The following is a 14,812-nucleotide window of genomic DNA, read 5'->3' on the forward strand; positions in this document are numbered from 1 at the left end:
CGCCCGGCCTCCTGTGTTAAATTCAACTTGGTCCCACATATTACCCTTCTTAATACATTGCAGACTTTGGTCTGTGATTTTTTTTTTTTTGAGACAGAGTCTTGCTCCATTGCCCAGGCTGGAGTGCAATGGTGCGATCTCAGCTCACTGCAACCTCTGCCTCCCGGGTTCAAGCAATTCTCCTGCCTCAGTCTCCCAAGTAGGTGGGATTACAAGCATGCGCCACCACGCCTGGCTAATTTTTGTATTTTTAGTAGAGACGGGGTTTTGCCATGTTGGCCAGGCTGGTCTCAAACTCCCAACCTCAGGTGATCCACCCACCTCAGCCTCCCAAAGTGCTGGGATTACAAGTGTGAGCCACCGCACCCTGCCTGGTCTGTGATTTTTTTTTTGAAGTGGCATCTTGCCGTGTTACCCAGGCTGGCCTTGAACTCCTGGGCTCAAGTGATCCTTCCACCTCAGTGATACTATAGCTGGGGCTATAGGCGTCTGGCACCACACCCGGCCTGGTCTGTGATTTTTGTTTAGGAAGCTTGTATCCATCTTCATGGGTACATCTGACATATAATTTTCCTTTCTCTTTTTTTCTGGCCTCATAAATACATTGGGGAGTTTTCCCTCTTTTTTCTGCAACTGAGTAATGTTTAAATTATCTGCTCCTGAAACTGGCTCACTTCCCATGAGGCTTCCTGGCCTGATGTTTTATTTGGGGAGAATGTTCTGATACTGAGTTTTATTAATAGTTATAGAACCACTTGGCTGGCTGTGTCTTCTTGATCACATTTGGTAATTTATAATTTTTCTGGAATGTGTCCATTTAATGCAACATTTCAGATACATAAGTATAAACTGTTGGTGTCCTCTGTTAAGGCTCTGCTGTGTCTGCAGCCGGGTTCTCTCTTTTTTATTGTTGCTTCCTTTTGCTCTCGTTCTTCTCGTGCTCTCGCAGAGATGTGTCAACTTACTGCCTTTTTTTTTTTTTTTTTTTGAGACAAAGTCTTGCTCTGTCACTCAGACTGGAGTGCAGTGGCATAATCTCGGCTCACTGCAAGCTCCACCTCCCGGGTTCACGCCATTCTCCTGCCTCAGCCTCCTGAGTAGTTAGGACTACAGGCGCCCGCTGCCATGCCTGGCTAATTTTTTTGTATTTTTAGTAGAGACGGGGTTTCACCGTGTTAGCCAGGATGGTCTCGATTTCCTGACCTCGTGATCCGCCCGCCTCGGCCTCCCAAAGTGCTGGGATTACAGGCGTGAGCCACCACGCCCGGCCAACTTACTGCCTTTTAAAATAAGCAGTATTTGGCTTTGTTGAGTCTTTCTATTGCATTTTGTTGTCTATCTCATCAGTTTCTGTTCTTATCTTTATAATTTCCTTCCTTTTCCTTTCTTGGGTTTGTTTCCAAGTGGCGTTGGTTAGCTCTTTAATTTTCTCACTCTTGTATTTTATGATATAAATATTTAAGGCCATAAATTTTTCTCAAAGTATTGTTTTCACTGTGCTCTATCAGTTTTGATATAGAGCGTTTTCATTGTTTTTAGTTCTAATAACGTTTGACTATCAATTATGATTGCTTATTTGACTTCGTCCTTTAGAAGGCTGTTTTTCAATTTTAGAAAGCTTGGATCTTGGGACTTTTTAGTTATCTTCTTAAAAATGATTTCTAACCTAACTTCAGGAACATAGTCTGTATATTTCCAGTTTTGGAAATCTTAAGATTTGCTTTGTAGCCAAGCAGATGATCCTTTTTATAAATGATCCACATGGACTGTAAAAGGATACATGGTACTGGCCGGGCGCGGTGGCTCACGCCTGTAATCCCAGCACTTTGGGAGGCCGAGGCGGGTGGATCACAAGGTCAGGAGATCGAGACCATCCTGGCTAACACAGTGAAACCCTGTCTGTACTAAAAATTCAAAAAATTAGCCGGGCGCGGTGGCGGGCGCCTGTAGTCCCAGCTACTCCGGAGGCTGAGGCAGGAGAATGGCGTGAACCCGGGAGGTGGAGCTTGCAGTGAGACGAGATCATGCCACTGCACTCCAGCCTGGGCGACACAGCGAGACTCCGTCTCAAAAAAAAAAAAGATACATGGTATTCCCTTCCAGTCATGCTCATCTCTCTCCCCCTCTCTCCCTCCCACTCCACCTACACCCCAACATATACACACACTCAGTCAGTTGATCCAGCTTGCCAAATGTGTGTTCAAAACATCTTTTTTTTTTTAATTTTTATTTTTTGAGAAGAAATCTCTCAAACTGTCGCCCAGGCTGGAGTGCAGTGGCATAATCTCGGCTCACTGCAAGCTCCACCTCCCGGGTTCACGCCATTCTCCTGCCTCAGCCTCCTGAGTAGCTGGGACTACAGGCGCCCACCACCACACCCGGCTAATTTTTGTATTTTTAGTAGAGATGGGGTTTCACAATATTGGCCAGGCTGGTCTCGAACTCCTGACCTTGTGATCCGGCCCGCCTTGGCCTCCCAAACTGCTGGGATTATAGGCGTGAGCCACCACACCCAGCCTAAATCATCTTTATGCTATTTACTTTTCTGCCTGATTCTACCGAGAGAGACATACTGAAGGTTCCTGTGATGGTGCATTCATCAAATTTTCCATGCAGTTATGTCAGTGTTTGCCTTGTATGTTCTAAAGTTATGTTAGTAGGTGCATATACATATTATTATTAGAATTCTTATATCTTTCTGTTGTGTGAAATCTTTTATAATTATGTGGTGAACCTCTTTGACTCCAGTAATGCTCTTTGCTATAAAATATATTTTAACTAACATTAATACCATTTCTCCATTATTCTTTGGTACTAGTAAAGCACTTTTTTACCCTTTAACTTTCAACCTTCTTTTATATAGTAGATGTGTTTCTTGTAAACTGTTTCTAGTTGGGTTTTTTTTTTAAATCTAGTCTGACAGTCTTTGCCTTTTAACTTATTAGTTTAGTCCTTTCACATTTATTGTAAGTATTGGTAGAATTTGGGTTTAGTCGTACTATCTTAATTTGTGCTTTCTATTTGTACAAGTTTTTCTATTCTTTTTCCTCTTCTTTTTTTCATGCTTTTAGCTTTTTTACCTTCATTTTATTTTTCCTTCAATCAATTTGAAAGCTGTAAATTCTATTGCTATTGCTTTCCTGGTTTTCTTAAAATATGCATATTTTGCTATGGATTTATTTCTTTTCTTTGTAGGGATTGCCCTAGAATTTTTTTTTTTTTTTTTTAGGCGGAGTCTCACTTTGTCACCCAGGCTGGAGTGCAGTGGCACAATCTTGGCTCACTGCAAGCTCCACCTCCCAGGTTCAAGCAATTCTGCCTCAGCCTCTTGAGTAGCTGGGACTACAGGCACCCAGCACCACTCCCAGCTAATGTTTGTATTTTTAGTAGAGATGAGGTTTCGCCATGTTGGCCAGGCTGGTGTCTATCTCCTGACCTCAAGTAATCCACCTGCTTCAGCCTGCCAAAGTGCTGGGATTACAGGCGTGAGCCACCACGCATGGCTGAGAAATGTTAACACGTATATTTGAGTTAATGATATCTAAAGTTACAGTTAAGTCAGGGATCTTACATCAAATTATGTTTCATATATTTCAATAGCTTTTGGGGTACAAGTGGCATTTGGTTACATGGATGAATTGTATAATGTTGAAGTCTGATACGTTACTGCACTGTCACCCAAATAGTATATATTGTACCCAGTATGTCGCTTTTTTATCCCTTACTCCTCCTCCTGCCCTCCCCACCTCTCAGCCTCCAGTGTCCATTATATCACTCTGCATGCCTTTGTGTACCCATAGGTTAGTTCCCACTTATAAGTGAGAACATGCAGTATTTGGTTTTCCATTCCTGAGTTACTTTATTTAGAATAATGGCCTCCAGATCCATTCAAGTTGCTGCAGAGACGTTATTTTGTTCTTTTTTATGGCTGAGTAGTATTCCATGGTATATATATACCACATTTTTTAATCCACTCATTGGTTGATGGATACTTAGGTTAGTTCCATGTCTTTGCAATTGTGAATTGTGCTGTGACAAACATATGTGTGCAGGTGTCTTTCTGATACAATGACTTCTTTTCCTTTGGGTAGATACTCAGTAGTGGGACTGCTGGAGCACATGGTAGATCTGCTTTTAGTTCTTTGAGAAATCTCCATGTTGTTTTCATAGATGTTGTACTAATTTGTTTATTTATTTATTTATTTATTTTGAGATGAAGTGTAGCTCTGTCACCAGGCTGGAGTGCAATGGCGCGATCTTGGCTCACTGCAGCCTCCGCCTCCCGGGTTCAAGTGATTCTTCTGCCTCAGCCTCCTGAGTAGCTGGGACTACAGGCACCTGCCACCACGCCTGACTAATTTTTTGTATTTTTAGCAGAGACCGGGTTTCACCATGTTGGGCAGGCTGGTCTCGAACTCCTGACCTCGTGATCCACCCGCCTTGGCCTCCCAAAGTGCTGGGATTACAGGCATGAGCCACAACACCTGGTCTTTTTTTTTTTTTTTGGAGACGGAGTCTCGCTCTGTCACCCAGGCTGGAGTGCAGTGGCGCGATCTCGGCTCACTGCAAGCTCCACCTCCCAGGTTCACGCCATTCTCCTGCCTCAGCCTCTCCAAGTAGCTGGGACTACAGGCGCCCACCACCACGCCCAGCTAATTTTTTGTATTTTTAGTAGAGACGGGGTTTCACCATGGTCTCGATCTCCTGACCTCGTGATCCGCCCGCCTCGGCCTCCCAAAGTGCTGGGATTACAAGCGTGAGCCACCGTACCCGGCCTCACACCCGGTCTTTTTTACATTTTAATAATATCTATTCTGGCTAGGGCAAGGTGGTATCTCATTGTGGTTTTAATTTGCACTTCCCTGATGATTCGTGATGTTGAGTGCTTTTTCATGTTTGCTGCGTATCTGCATATCTTCTTTTGAGATGTGTCTATTCATGTGTCATTTGCCCACTTTTTGATGGGATTCTTTGTTTTTTTTCTTGTGGATTTGTTTGAGTTCCTTGTAGATTCTTGATATTACCTCTTCGTTAGATGCATAGTTTGCAAATATTTTCTTCCATTCTGTGGGCTGTTTGTTTTTATTTTGTTTTATTTATTTATTTTTCCTTTTGAGACACAGTCTCGCTCTGTGGCCCAGGCTGGAGTGCAGTGGTGCGATCTCTGCTCACTGCAACCTCTACCTCCCAGATTCAAGCGATTCTCCGGCCTCAGCCTCCCGAGTAGCTGGGATTACAGGCACGCGCCACCACACCTGGCTAATTTTTTGTATTTTTAGTAGAGACGGGGTTTCACCGTGTTAGCCAGGATGGTCTCGATTTCCTGACCTCGTGATCTGCCCGCCTCAGCCTCCCAAAGTGCTGGAATTACAGGCGTGAGCCACCGGCCTTGTGGGCTGTTAGTTTTCTCTGATGATTATTTCTTTTGCTGTGCAGAAGCTTTTTAGTTGAATTAGGTCGCATTTATTTATTTTTGTTTTTGTTGCATTTGCTTTTGTGGTTCTAGTCAAAATTGTTTGCTTAAGCCAATGTGCAGAAGAGCTTTCCTAGATTTCCTTCTAGAATGTTTATGGTTCGGGTCTTAGATTTAAGTCTTTCATCCATCTTGAGTTGGGTTTTGTATATGGTGAGAGATAGGGATCCAGTTTCATTCTCCTACATGTGGGTAGCCAGTTTTCCCAGCACCGCTTATTAGATAGGGTGTCTTTTTCTCTAATGTATGTTTATTTATACTTTGTCAAAGATCAGTTGATTGTAAGTATTTGGCTTTATTTCTGGATTCTCTATTCCATCCCATTGGTCTATGTATCTACTTTTATACCAGTACTATGCTGTTTTGGTAACTATATTGTATTAGTCCCTTCTCACATTGCTATAAAGGAATACCTGAGGCTGGTTGCAGTGGTTCACGCCCGTAATCGCAGGACTTTGAGAGGCAGAGGCGGGCAGATTACCTGAGGTTGGTCGTTCGAGACCAGCCTGGCCAACATGGTGAAACCCCATCTCCACTAAAATACAAAAAATTAGCCAGGCGTGGTGGTGTGTGCCTATAGTCCCAGCTACTCAGGGGCTGAGGCAGGGGAATCGCTTGAACCCAGGAGGTAGAGATTGCAGTGAGCCAGGATCACACCATTGCACTCCAGCCTGGCGACACAGCGAGACTCCAACTCAAAAAAAAAAAAAAAATTAGCCGGGCGTGGTGGCAGGCGCCTGTAATCCCAGCTACTCGGGAGGCTGAGGCAGGAGAATCACTTGAACCCGGGAGGCAGAGGTTGCAGTGAGCCAAGATCATGCCACTGCACTGTACTCCAGCCTGGGTGACAGAGTGAGACTCTGTCTCAAAAAAAAAAAAAAAAAAAGAAAAGAGCAAAAGAAATACCTGGGACTGGGTAACTTATAAGAAAAGAGGTTCAATTGGCTTATGGTTCTGGGGGCTGTACAGGAACCACATCACTGGCAGCTGCTTCTGGGGAGCCTCTGGAAAATCTAGTCCTGGCAGAAAGCAAAGCAGGAGCTTGCATGTCACATGGTGAAGGCAGGAGTGAGAGAGAAAGGGGACGTGCCACGCACTTCCAAACGACCAGGCAAGGACAGGACCAAGCGGGACGGTGCTAAACCACTCCTGAGAAATCCTACCCCATGATCCAGTCGCCTCCCTCCAGGCCAGGCCCCACCTCCAACACCGGGGCTTGCATTTCAGGATGAGATCTGGGCGGGGACACCTTCAAATTATACCGCAGAGCCTTGTAGTGTATTGTCAGTCAGGGTTCTCAAGAGGGACAGAACTGATAGGATAGATGTGCACACGAATAGAAGTTTATTAAGGAGAGTTGACTCACAGGATCACAAGGTAAAGTCTCACAATAGGCCGTCTGCAAGTTAAGGAGCCAGGACGCCAGTGGTGGATCCGTCCAAGTCCCAAAACCTCAAAAGCAGGGAAGCCGGCAGTGCAGCCTTCAGCCTGCGGCCAAATGCCGGAGAGCCCCTGGCAAACTTGGTGTACGTGTAAAAGTCCAAAAGCTGAGGAATTTGGAGTCTGATGTTCGAGGACAGGAAGCATCCATCACGGGAGAAAGATGGGGCGGGAAGCCTCAGCATGTCCGCTCCTCCATCTTCTCCTGCGTGCTTTATCCTAGCCGTGCTGGCAGCTGATGAGATGGTGCCCGCTGAGGGTGGGTCTGCCTCTCCCCGTCCATGGATTCACTCAAATGCGAATTCCCTTTGGCAACACCCCCACAGACACATCCAGGATCCATACTGTGCATCCTTCAATCCAGTTGACACTCAATATAAACCCTCACAAGTATAATTTGAAGTTGGGTAATGTGATGCCTCCAGATTTGTTTTTTGTTTTTTGACAGACAGAGTCTCAGTCTGTCGCCAGGCTGGAGTGCAGTGGCACAATCTTGGCTCACTGCAAGCTCCGCCTCCCGGGTTCAAGGGATTCTCCTGCCTCAGCCTCCCACGCACGGCTAGTTTTTTGTATTTTTTAGTAGAGACGGGGTTTCACTGTTTTAGCCAGGATGCTCTCGATCTCCTGACCTTGTGATCCACCTGCCTCGGCCTCCCAAAGTGCTGGGATTACAGGCGTGAGCCACCGCACCCGACCCGAGTTCTTGGTTTCCTTCTCAGCTTGGGCATTGTGCTGCTGATTTGTGCACATTTATTTTGTAACCTGAGACTTTACTGAATTCATTTGTCAAACCGCGGAGTCTTTTGGAGGAGGCTTTAGGGTTTTCGAGGTATACAGTCATAACATTGGCAGAGATAGTCTGACTGCTTGTTTTCCCATTTGGATGCCCTGTCTTTCTTTGTCTTTCCTGACAGTTCTGGTCAGGACTTTGCGTACTGTTTTGGGTGGGAGGGTGAGGGTGGGAGGGTGAGGGTGGGAAGGTGAGGGTGGGAGGGCGAGGGTGGGAAGGTGAGGGTGGGAGGGAGAGGGTGGGAAGGTGAGGGTGGGAGGGTGAGGGTGGGAGGGAGAGGGTGAGGGTGAGGGTGGGAGGGAGAGGGTAAGGGTGAGGGTGGGAGGGAGAGGGTGGGAGGGCGAGGGTGAGGGTGAGGGTGGGAGGGAGAGGGTAAGGGTGAGGGTGGGAGGGTGAGGGTGGGAGGGAGAGGGTGGGAGGGTGAGGGTGAGGGTGAGGGTGGGAGGGAGAGGGTAAGGGTGAGGGTGGGAGGGTGAGGGTGGGAGGGAGAGGGTGGGAGGGTGAGGGTGAGGGTGAGAGTGGGAGGGAGAGGGTAAGGGTGAGGGTGGGAGGGTGAGGGTGGGAGGGTGAGGGTGGGAGGGAGAGGGTGAGGGTGAGGGTGGGAGGGAGAGGGTAAGGGTGAGGGTGGGAGGGTGAGGGTGGGAGGGAGAGGGTGAGGGTGAGGGTGGGAGGGAGAGGGTAAGGGTGAGGGTGGGAGGGTGAGGGTGGGAGGGTGAGGGTGAGGGTGAGGGTGGGAGGGAGAGGGTAAGGGTGAGGGTGGGAGGGTGAGGGTGGGAGGGTGAGGGTGGGAGGGAGAGGGTGAGGGTGAGGGTGGGAGGGAGGGTGGGAGGGTGAGGGTGGGAGGGAGAGGGTGAGGGTGAGGGTGGGAGGGAGAGGGTGGGAGGGTGAGGGAGAGGGTGGGAGGGCGAGGGTGGGAGGGAGAGGGTGGGAGGGAGAGGGTGGGAGGGTGAGGGTGGGAGGGTGAGGGTGGGAGGGAGAGGGTGAGGGTGAGGGTGGGAGGGAGAGGGTAAGGGTGAGGGTGGGAGGGTGAGGGTGGGAGGGTGAGGGTGGGAGGGAGAGGGTGGGAGGGCATCCTTGTCTTGTTCCAGTTCTCAGGGGACTGTTTCCACTTTTCCCTATTTAGTAGGATGTTGGCTGCGGGTTTGTCATATATGGCTTTTATTATTTTGAGGTGTGTTCCTTCTAAGTGTAGTTGGTTGAGGACTTTTATCATAAAACAATGCTAGATTTTGTCAAATGCTTTTTATGCATCTATTGGGATGATCATGTAGTTTTTCTTTTTAATTCTGTTTATGTGATGAATCAAACTTACTGACTTGCACATGTTGAACCCCCCTGAATCCCTGAGATGAAGCTCACTCGATCATGGTGAATTATTGCTTTAATGTGCTGTTGGATTCCGTTTGCAGGCTCGACTTGTCTTTCTTACCTTACCTGCTGTCATCTTCCAGAAAGTTAACACGATGCTGTCTTTCTTAATTCTGAAAATTAGACATTATCCTGTTTGTTTTATGGTCTCGACGTATTTTAGTGTTGACGATGTGTGGACCGTTTGTTGCATGGCAGACCTTCCTCTGGGAAACGACAAACTCCTTGTTAATGATGAATTTTCCTTGTTCTTTAATTGGGGCCATTTTTCCTTTCTAAAAAGCTGTTTCCTCTTTCTTGAAGGAGAGTGTTGCTGTGTTTATACTTGTAGCTCCACAGAACTTTGAAAACCCTCCACTACCTTTTGGCTCCATTGTTGCCCTCGAGAAGTCCACCATCAGTCCTGTGTAGCTCCTGTGTAGCTCCTGTGTGGCCCCGTGTGGCCCCATGTAGCTCCTGTGTGGCCCTGTGTGGCCCCATGTAGCTCCTGTGTAGCCGCGTGTGGCCCTGTGTAGTTCCTGTATAACTATTCTGTTTCTTCCCTTTGACCCCTGTTTCCTCTGTTTTTTTTCCCGTATATTTACTTTATTTACCAGTTATGTTTGTTTTTACTTTTGTTTTTATTCATCATATGGGTGTATATTAATTGTTTTTACCCATCATACGGGTGTATATTAGTTGTTTTTACTCATCATATGGGTGTACATTAGTTGTTTTTATTCATCATATGGGTGTATGTTAGTTGTTTTTACTCATCATATGGGTGTATATTAATTGTTTTTACTCATCGTATGGGTGTATATTCGTTGTTTTTGCTCATCATATGGGTGTATATTAGTTGTTTTTACTCATCATACGGGTGTATATTAATTGTTTTTACTCATCCTATGGGTGTATATTAGTTGTTTTTACTCATCATATGGGTGTATATTAGTTGTTTTTGCTCATCATATGGGTGTATATTAGTTGTTTTTATTCATCATATGGGTGTATATTAGTTGTTTTTATTCATCATATGGGTGTATATTAGTTGTTTTTATTCATCATATGGGTGTATATTAGTTGTTTTTACTCATATGGGTGTAGATTAGTTGTTTTTATTCATCATATGGGTGTATATTAGTTGTTTTTATTCATCATATGGGTGTATATTAGTTGTTTTTACTCATCATATGGGTGTATATTAGTTGTTTTTATTCATCATATGGGTGTATATTAGTTGTTTTTACTCATCATACGGGTGTATATTAATTGTTTTTACTCATCGTATGGGTGTATATTAGTTGTTTTTGCTCATCATATGGGTGTATATTAGTTGTTTTTATTCATCATATGGGTGTATGTTAATTGTTTTTACTCATCGTATGGGTGTATATTAATTGTTTTTACTCATCATTTGGGTGTATATTTGTTTTTTGTTTTTTTTTTTTGAGACGGAGTCTCGCTCTGTCGCCCAGGCTGGAGTGCAGTGGCGCGATCTCGGCTCACTGCAAGCTCCGCCTCCCGGGTTCACGCCATTCTCCTGCCTCAGCCTCTCCCAGTAGCTGGGACTACAGGCGCCCACCACCACGCCCGGCTAATTTTTTGTGTTTTTAGTAGAGACGGGGTTTCACCGTGGTCTCGATCTCCTGACCTCGTGATCCACCCGCCTCGGCCTCCCAAAGTGCTGGGATTACAAGCGTGAGCCACCGCGCCCGGCCTGGGTGTATATTTGTTATCACCACGAAGTAACTACTTTCTGTGTTCCTTTATTTCTTCCTTTTTTGTGGTAAAACATACATAACACAAAATTGACCATTTTAACCATTTCTAAGTGTATAATTCCATGGCATTAGCACCTTCACTATATCACGTATCCATCACCACCACCCCTTTCCAGAACTTGGTAGCATCCCAAAGACTCCATACCAGCCGGGCGTGGTGGCTCATACCTGTAATCCCAGCACTTTGGGAGGCCGAGGCGGGTGGATCATGAGGTCAGGAGATCGAGACCATTCTGGCTAACACGGTGAAACCCTGTCTCTGTTAAAAATACAAAATATCAGCGGGGTGTGGTGGTGCACGCCTGTAGTCCCAGCTACTCAGGAGGCTGAGGCAGAAGAATGGCGTGAACCCGGGAGGCAGAGCTTGCAGTGAGCCAAGATCACGCCACTGCACTCCAGCCTGGGCAACCGAGCGAGACTCCGTCTCAAAAAAAAAAAGAAAAGACTCCGTACCAATAGTTATCTCCCCTCCTCTCCTTCTAGCCCTGGTGGCCACTGTTCCACTTTCTGCCTCTATGAATTGACCTGTCCTAGGTACCTCGTAGACGTGGAATCATATAGTATCCACCCATTTGTGTCTGGCATCTTCCACTCGGCGTGTCGTAAGGGTTTATCCACGACGTAGCCTGTGTCAGAACATCCTTCCTTTTTTTTTTCTTTTTTTTTTGAGACAGAGTCTTGCTCTGTTGCCCAGGCTGGAGTGCAGTGGCACGATCTCAGCTCACTGCAAGCTCCACCTCCTAAGTTCACACCATTCTGCTGCCTCAGCCTCCCGAGTAGCTGGGACTACAGGTGCCCACAACCACGCCCGGCTAATTTTTTTGCATTTTTAGTAGAGACGGGGTTTCACTGTGTTAGCCAGGATGGTCTCAATCTCCTGACCTCATGATCCACCTGCCTCAGCCTCCCAAAGTGCTGGGATTACAGGCGTGAGCCACCGCGCCCGGCCTGAACGTCCTTCCTTTCTGAGGCTGGATGACGTTCTGTCATTCCGTTGCAGGACGGACCCGTTTTGTTTCCATTTTGTCTGTGGCTGGGCCCCTGGGTTGCCTCTCTCTTCTGGTTATTCTGAATGTGGCTGCTACGAACACTGATGTATGAGGATGTGCTTGAGTTCCTGCTTTCAGTTCTTTTGCATATACAGCTAAAGGTGAAACTGCTGAATCCTCTACTGACTCTGTGTTTAACTTCTTGAGGAACCGTCACACTGTTTTCCACAGAGGCCACACCATTTGCCTTCCCACCAGTGACGCATCAGAGTTCAGTTTATCCACATCCCACCAACATTTATTTCCCTTTTTTTTTTTTTATAAAAGCCACCCTAATAGATGTGGTGTCTCACTGTGGTTTTTATCTGCATTTCGCTAATGACGAGTGATGTTGGGCATCGTTTGATGTGCTTATTGGCCACGCGTATATCTTTGAAGAAGTGTCCATTTAAGTCCTTTGCCAACTTGTTTTTTTGTTTTTGAGATAAGGTCTAACTTTGTTACCCAGGCTGGAGTGCAGTGGCACGATCACAGCTCACAGCAGCCTCAGCCTCCCAGGCTCAGGCCATCCTCCCGCCTCAGCCTCCCAAAGTGTTGGGATTACAGGCGTGGGCCACCACGCCCTGCCCTTCAATTTTTAAAGTGGATTATTTGCTTTTCTGTTGTTGAATTATAGGGTTCCTCCTATATTCTGGATATCAACCCCTGGTCAGATACGTGATTCGCAAATACCGACGTCTCCACCCTGAGGTGTTTTATTCCTCCAGAGTGTCCTACGTGTACATTTCACTGTAATGAGGGTCCAGTTGCTCCAGTGTTTCTTTTGCTGCCTTTGCTGAGGTGTCATATCAAAGAAATCCTGGCCAAATACGGCACCAGGAAGTGTCCCCTGTGTCTTCTTCTAAGAGTCTTTTTTTTTTTTTGAAACAGGGTCTCACTTTGTAGCCCAGGCTGGAGTCTGGTGGCACAAACACGGCCCACTACAGCCTTGACCTCCCGGCTCAGGCAATCATCCCACGTTGACCTCCTAAGTAGCTGGGACTACAGGCACGCCTGGCTAGTTTTTTTATTTTTTGTAGAGATGGGCTTTTGCTATGTTGCCCAGGCTGGTCTAGAACTCCTGGACTCAAGCGATCTACCCATCGCAGCCTCTCAAAGTGCTGGGATTACAGGCACAAGCCACCTTGCCCGGCCTCTTCTAAGAGTTTTATAGTATTAGCTCTGATGTTTTTGAGTTGGTCTTGCACTCTTAAAGATAACTAATGATTAGGCCGGGCGTGGTGGTTCACACCTGTAATCTCAGCACTTTAGCAGGCCAAGGCAGACAGATCACCTGAGGTCAGGAGTTCGAGACCAGTCTGGCCACCATGGAGAAACCCCGTCTCTACTAAAAATACAAAAATTAGCTGGGTGTGCTGGTGCACGCCTGTAGTCCCAGCTACTTGGGAGGCTGAGGCACGGGAATCGCTTGAACCCAGGAGGTGGAGCTTGCAGTGAGCCGAGATTGTGCCACTGCACTCCAGCCTGGGTGACGGAGCGAGACTCCATCTCAAAAAAAAAAAAGTTAACTAATGATTTTAAGGAACCACTCTGAATGCATAGAAAGGTGTCCCGTGTCCTCCTCCGCACCTGTTCCCTGGCTGGCATGTTGCCTGCCTGTGGTGTGGGAGCCCCGCTGGCTCCTGAATCCTCGGATGTGACACTTGGCTCTTCACCGTTGCTTTCTGCAGGGTCTAGATGCTCCAGCCTCATTGTCTGCATTTCTACCTTAGATCTGGAATCAGTCATTTCTCCAAAAACTCAGGCTCCTTTTAGTGTAAAATGTATGTAGAAACCAGTTTTGGGTATAGGGCACTCCCAGCGATGGGATTGGGTCTTGTCTCTAGGCCTTTGCAGTGGACTGTGCGGAAATACACTTTTAAAAATATATATAACATACATCAGAAATTCATACTGAAGCTTTCTATTCAGATCTGGAGTTTTCTTGTAAGCTTAATATCCTTAATTTTAATTTTATATCTCCTTTGTCAGCTAAAAACTCTCATACTCACAAAATCAGCAAAATGATCCATCTGTTTTATGCCACAGTTCATACAAAGCTTTGGAAGAGCTGTGTCAACACTGTCACCCAGAGCATCGTCACTGCAGGGTTTTCTTCATTTTGGATGTGTAGTTGGCTCCCTACGAGCTAGGGGCAAGTTACTGTGTTTTCAAATTTCTACAGTCTCTTGGAATACCTCTGTGTATGTTTTATGTATTTCATTTTCTTCTGCTTTTGAGGGATTGCTTTTTAAATTCAATTTTGTTTGTAATTATGAAAAAAAAAATGTTTGCGTGGTGCCAAGATTAAATCTATACAATGAGGTGACATCCAGGACCCGGCAGAGGGCTCCTCACCACCCAGACCCCAGGCAGAGGCCACCCTGGAGGACAAAAGGGGCCTGGGGCAGGGCCAGGATCCGGGGAGCTAGGGGGCGGCGAGCAGAGGTGGCCCAGTCCAGGAGCATGGAGCTGCCCCCTTACCCGCTGGTCGCCCTCTCACACAGGTTGCCAGGCAGGAGGGGAGGGTCATCCTGACGTCGGGGCAGCCATTCCACAAGGTGAGTGTCCCACAGATGAGCTCAGTGGGCCTGAGCCCCATCTTCCCAAGCCCCCAGCCCCTCAGCCACCCCCATCTCAGGGTCAGCTTGCTGTGGGGCCAACCCCCAGCACCTCTGCTGTACCCCTGGTGGGCCGAGAGAAGGCTCCTGCCCCATGCTGGCAGAGGTGGGCTGGGCCTGGGCAGGTGCTGGGCTCTGCACTGCCCCTCAGTAGCCGAGCCGTGTCTTTGCAGCTCCGGGCCCAGGTTGGTGCTGGGCGCTGCCTCTCGGTCGACTGCTCCCTGAAGGCCCAGCAGCAGGCCAAGGCTGTGCTCAAGCATTTCAACGTGCGCGTCACCCACGCAGACATCTTCAGCCGCTGCCAGGTGGGTCCTGTGTACCCCATCCTA

General features: G+C 47.1%; 1 protein-coding gene across 9 annotated transcripts in view; it reads left to right on the forward strand.

The window, feature by feature from the left end:
• The window catches only part of EXD3 (exonuclease 3'-5' domain containing 3), a 113,097-nt gene that overhangs the window by 82,297 nt on the left and 15,988 nt on the right, over positions 1 to 14,812 (forward strand). For all 9 annotated transcript variants that reach the window (XM_055270181.2, XM_055270187.2, XM_055270180.2 and 6 more), the window contains 2 exons: positions 14,370 to 14,423; positions 14,657 to 14,788. In XM_055270181.2, the coding sequence (XP_055126156.1) occupies positions 14,370 to 14,423; positions 14,657 to 14,788 (186 nt within the window). The remainder of the gene's footprint in view (positions 1 to 14,369; positions 14,424 to 14,656; positions 14,789 to 14,812) is intronic.

This window comes from Symphalangus syndactylus, chromosome 3 (assembly GCF_028878055.3).
Source record: "Symphalangus syndactylus isolate Jambi chromosome 3, NHGRI_mSymSyn1-v2.1_pri, whole genome shotgun sequence".
Classification (NCBI taxonomy): Eukaryota; Metazoa; Chordata; class Mammalia; order Primates; family Hylobatidae; genus Symphalangus; species Symphalangus syndactylus.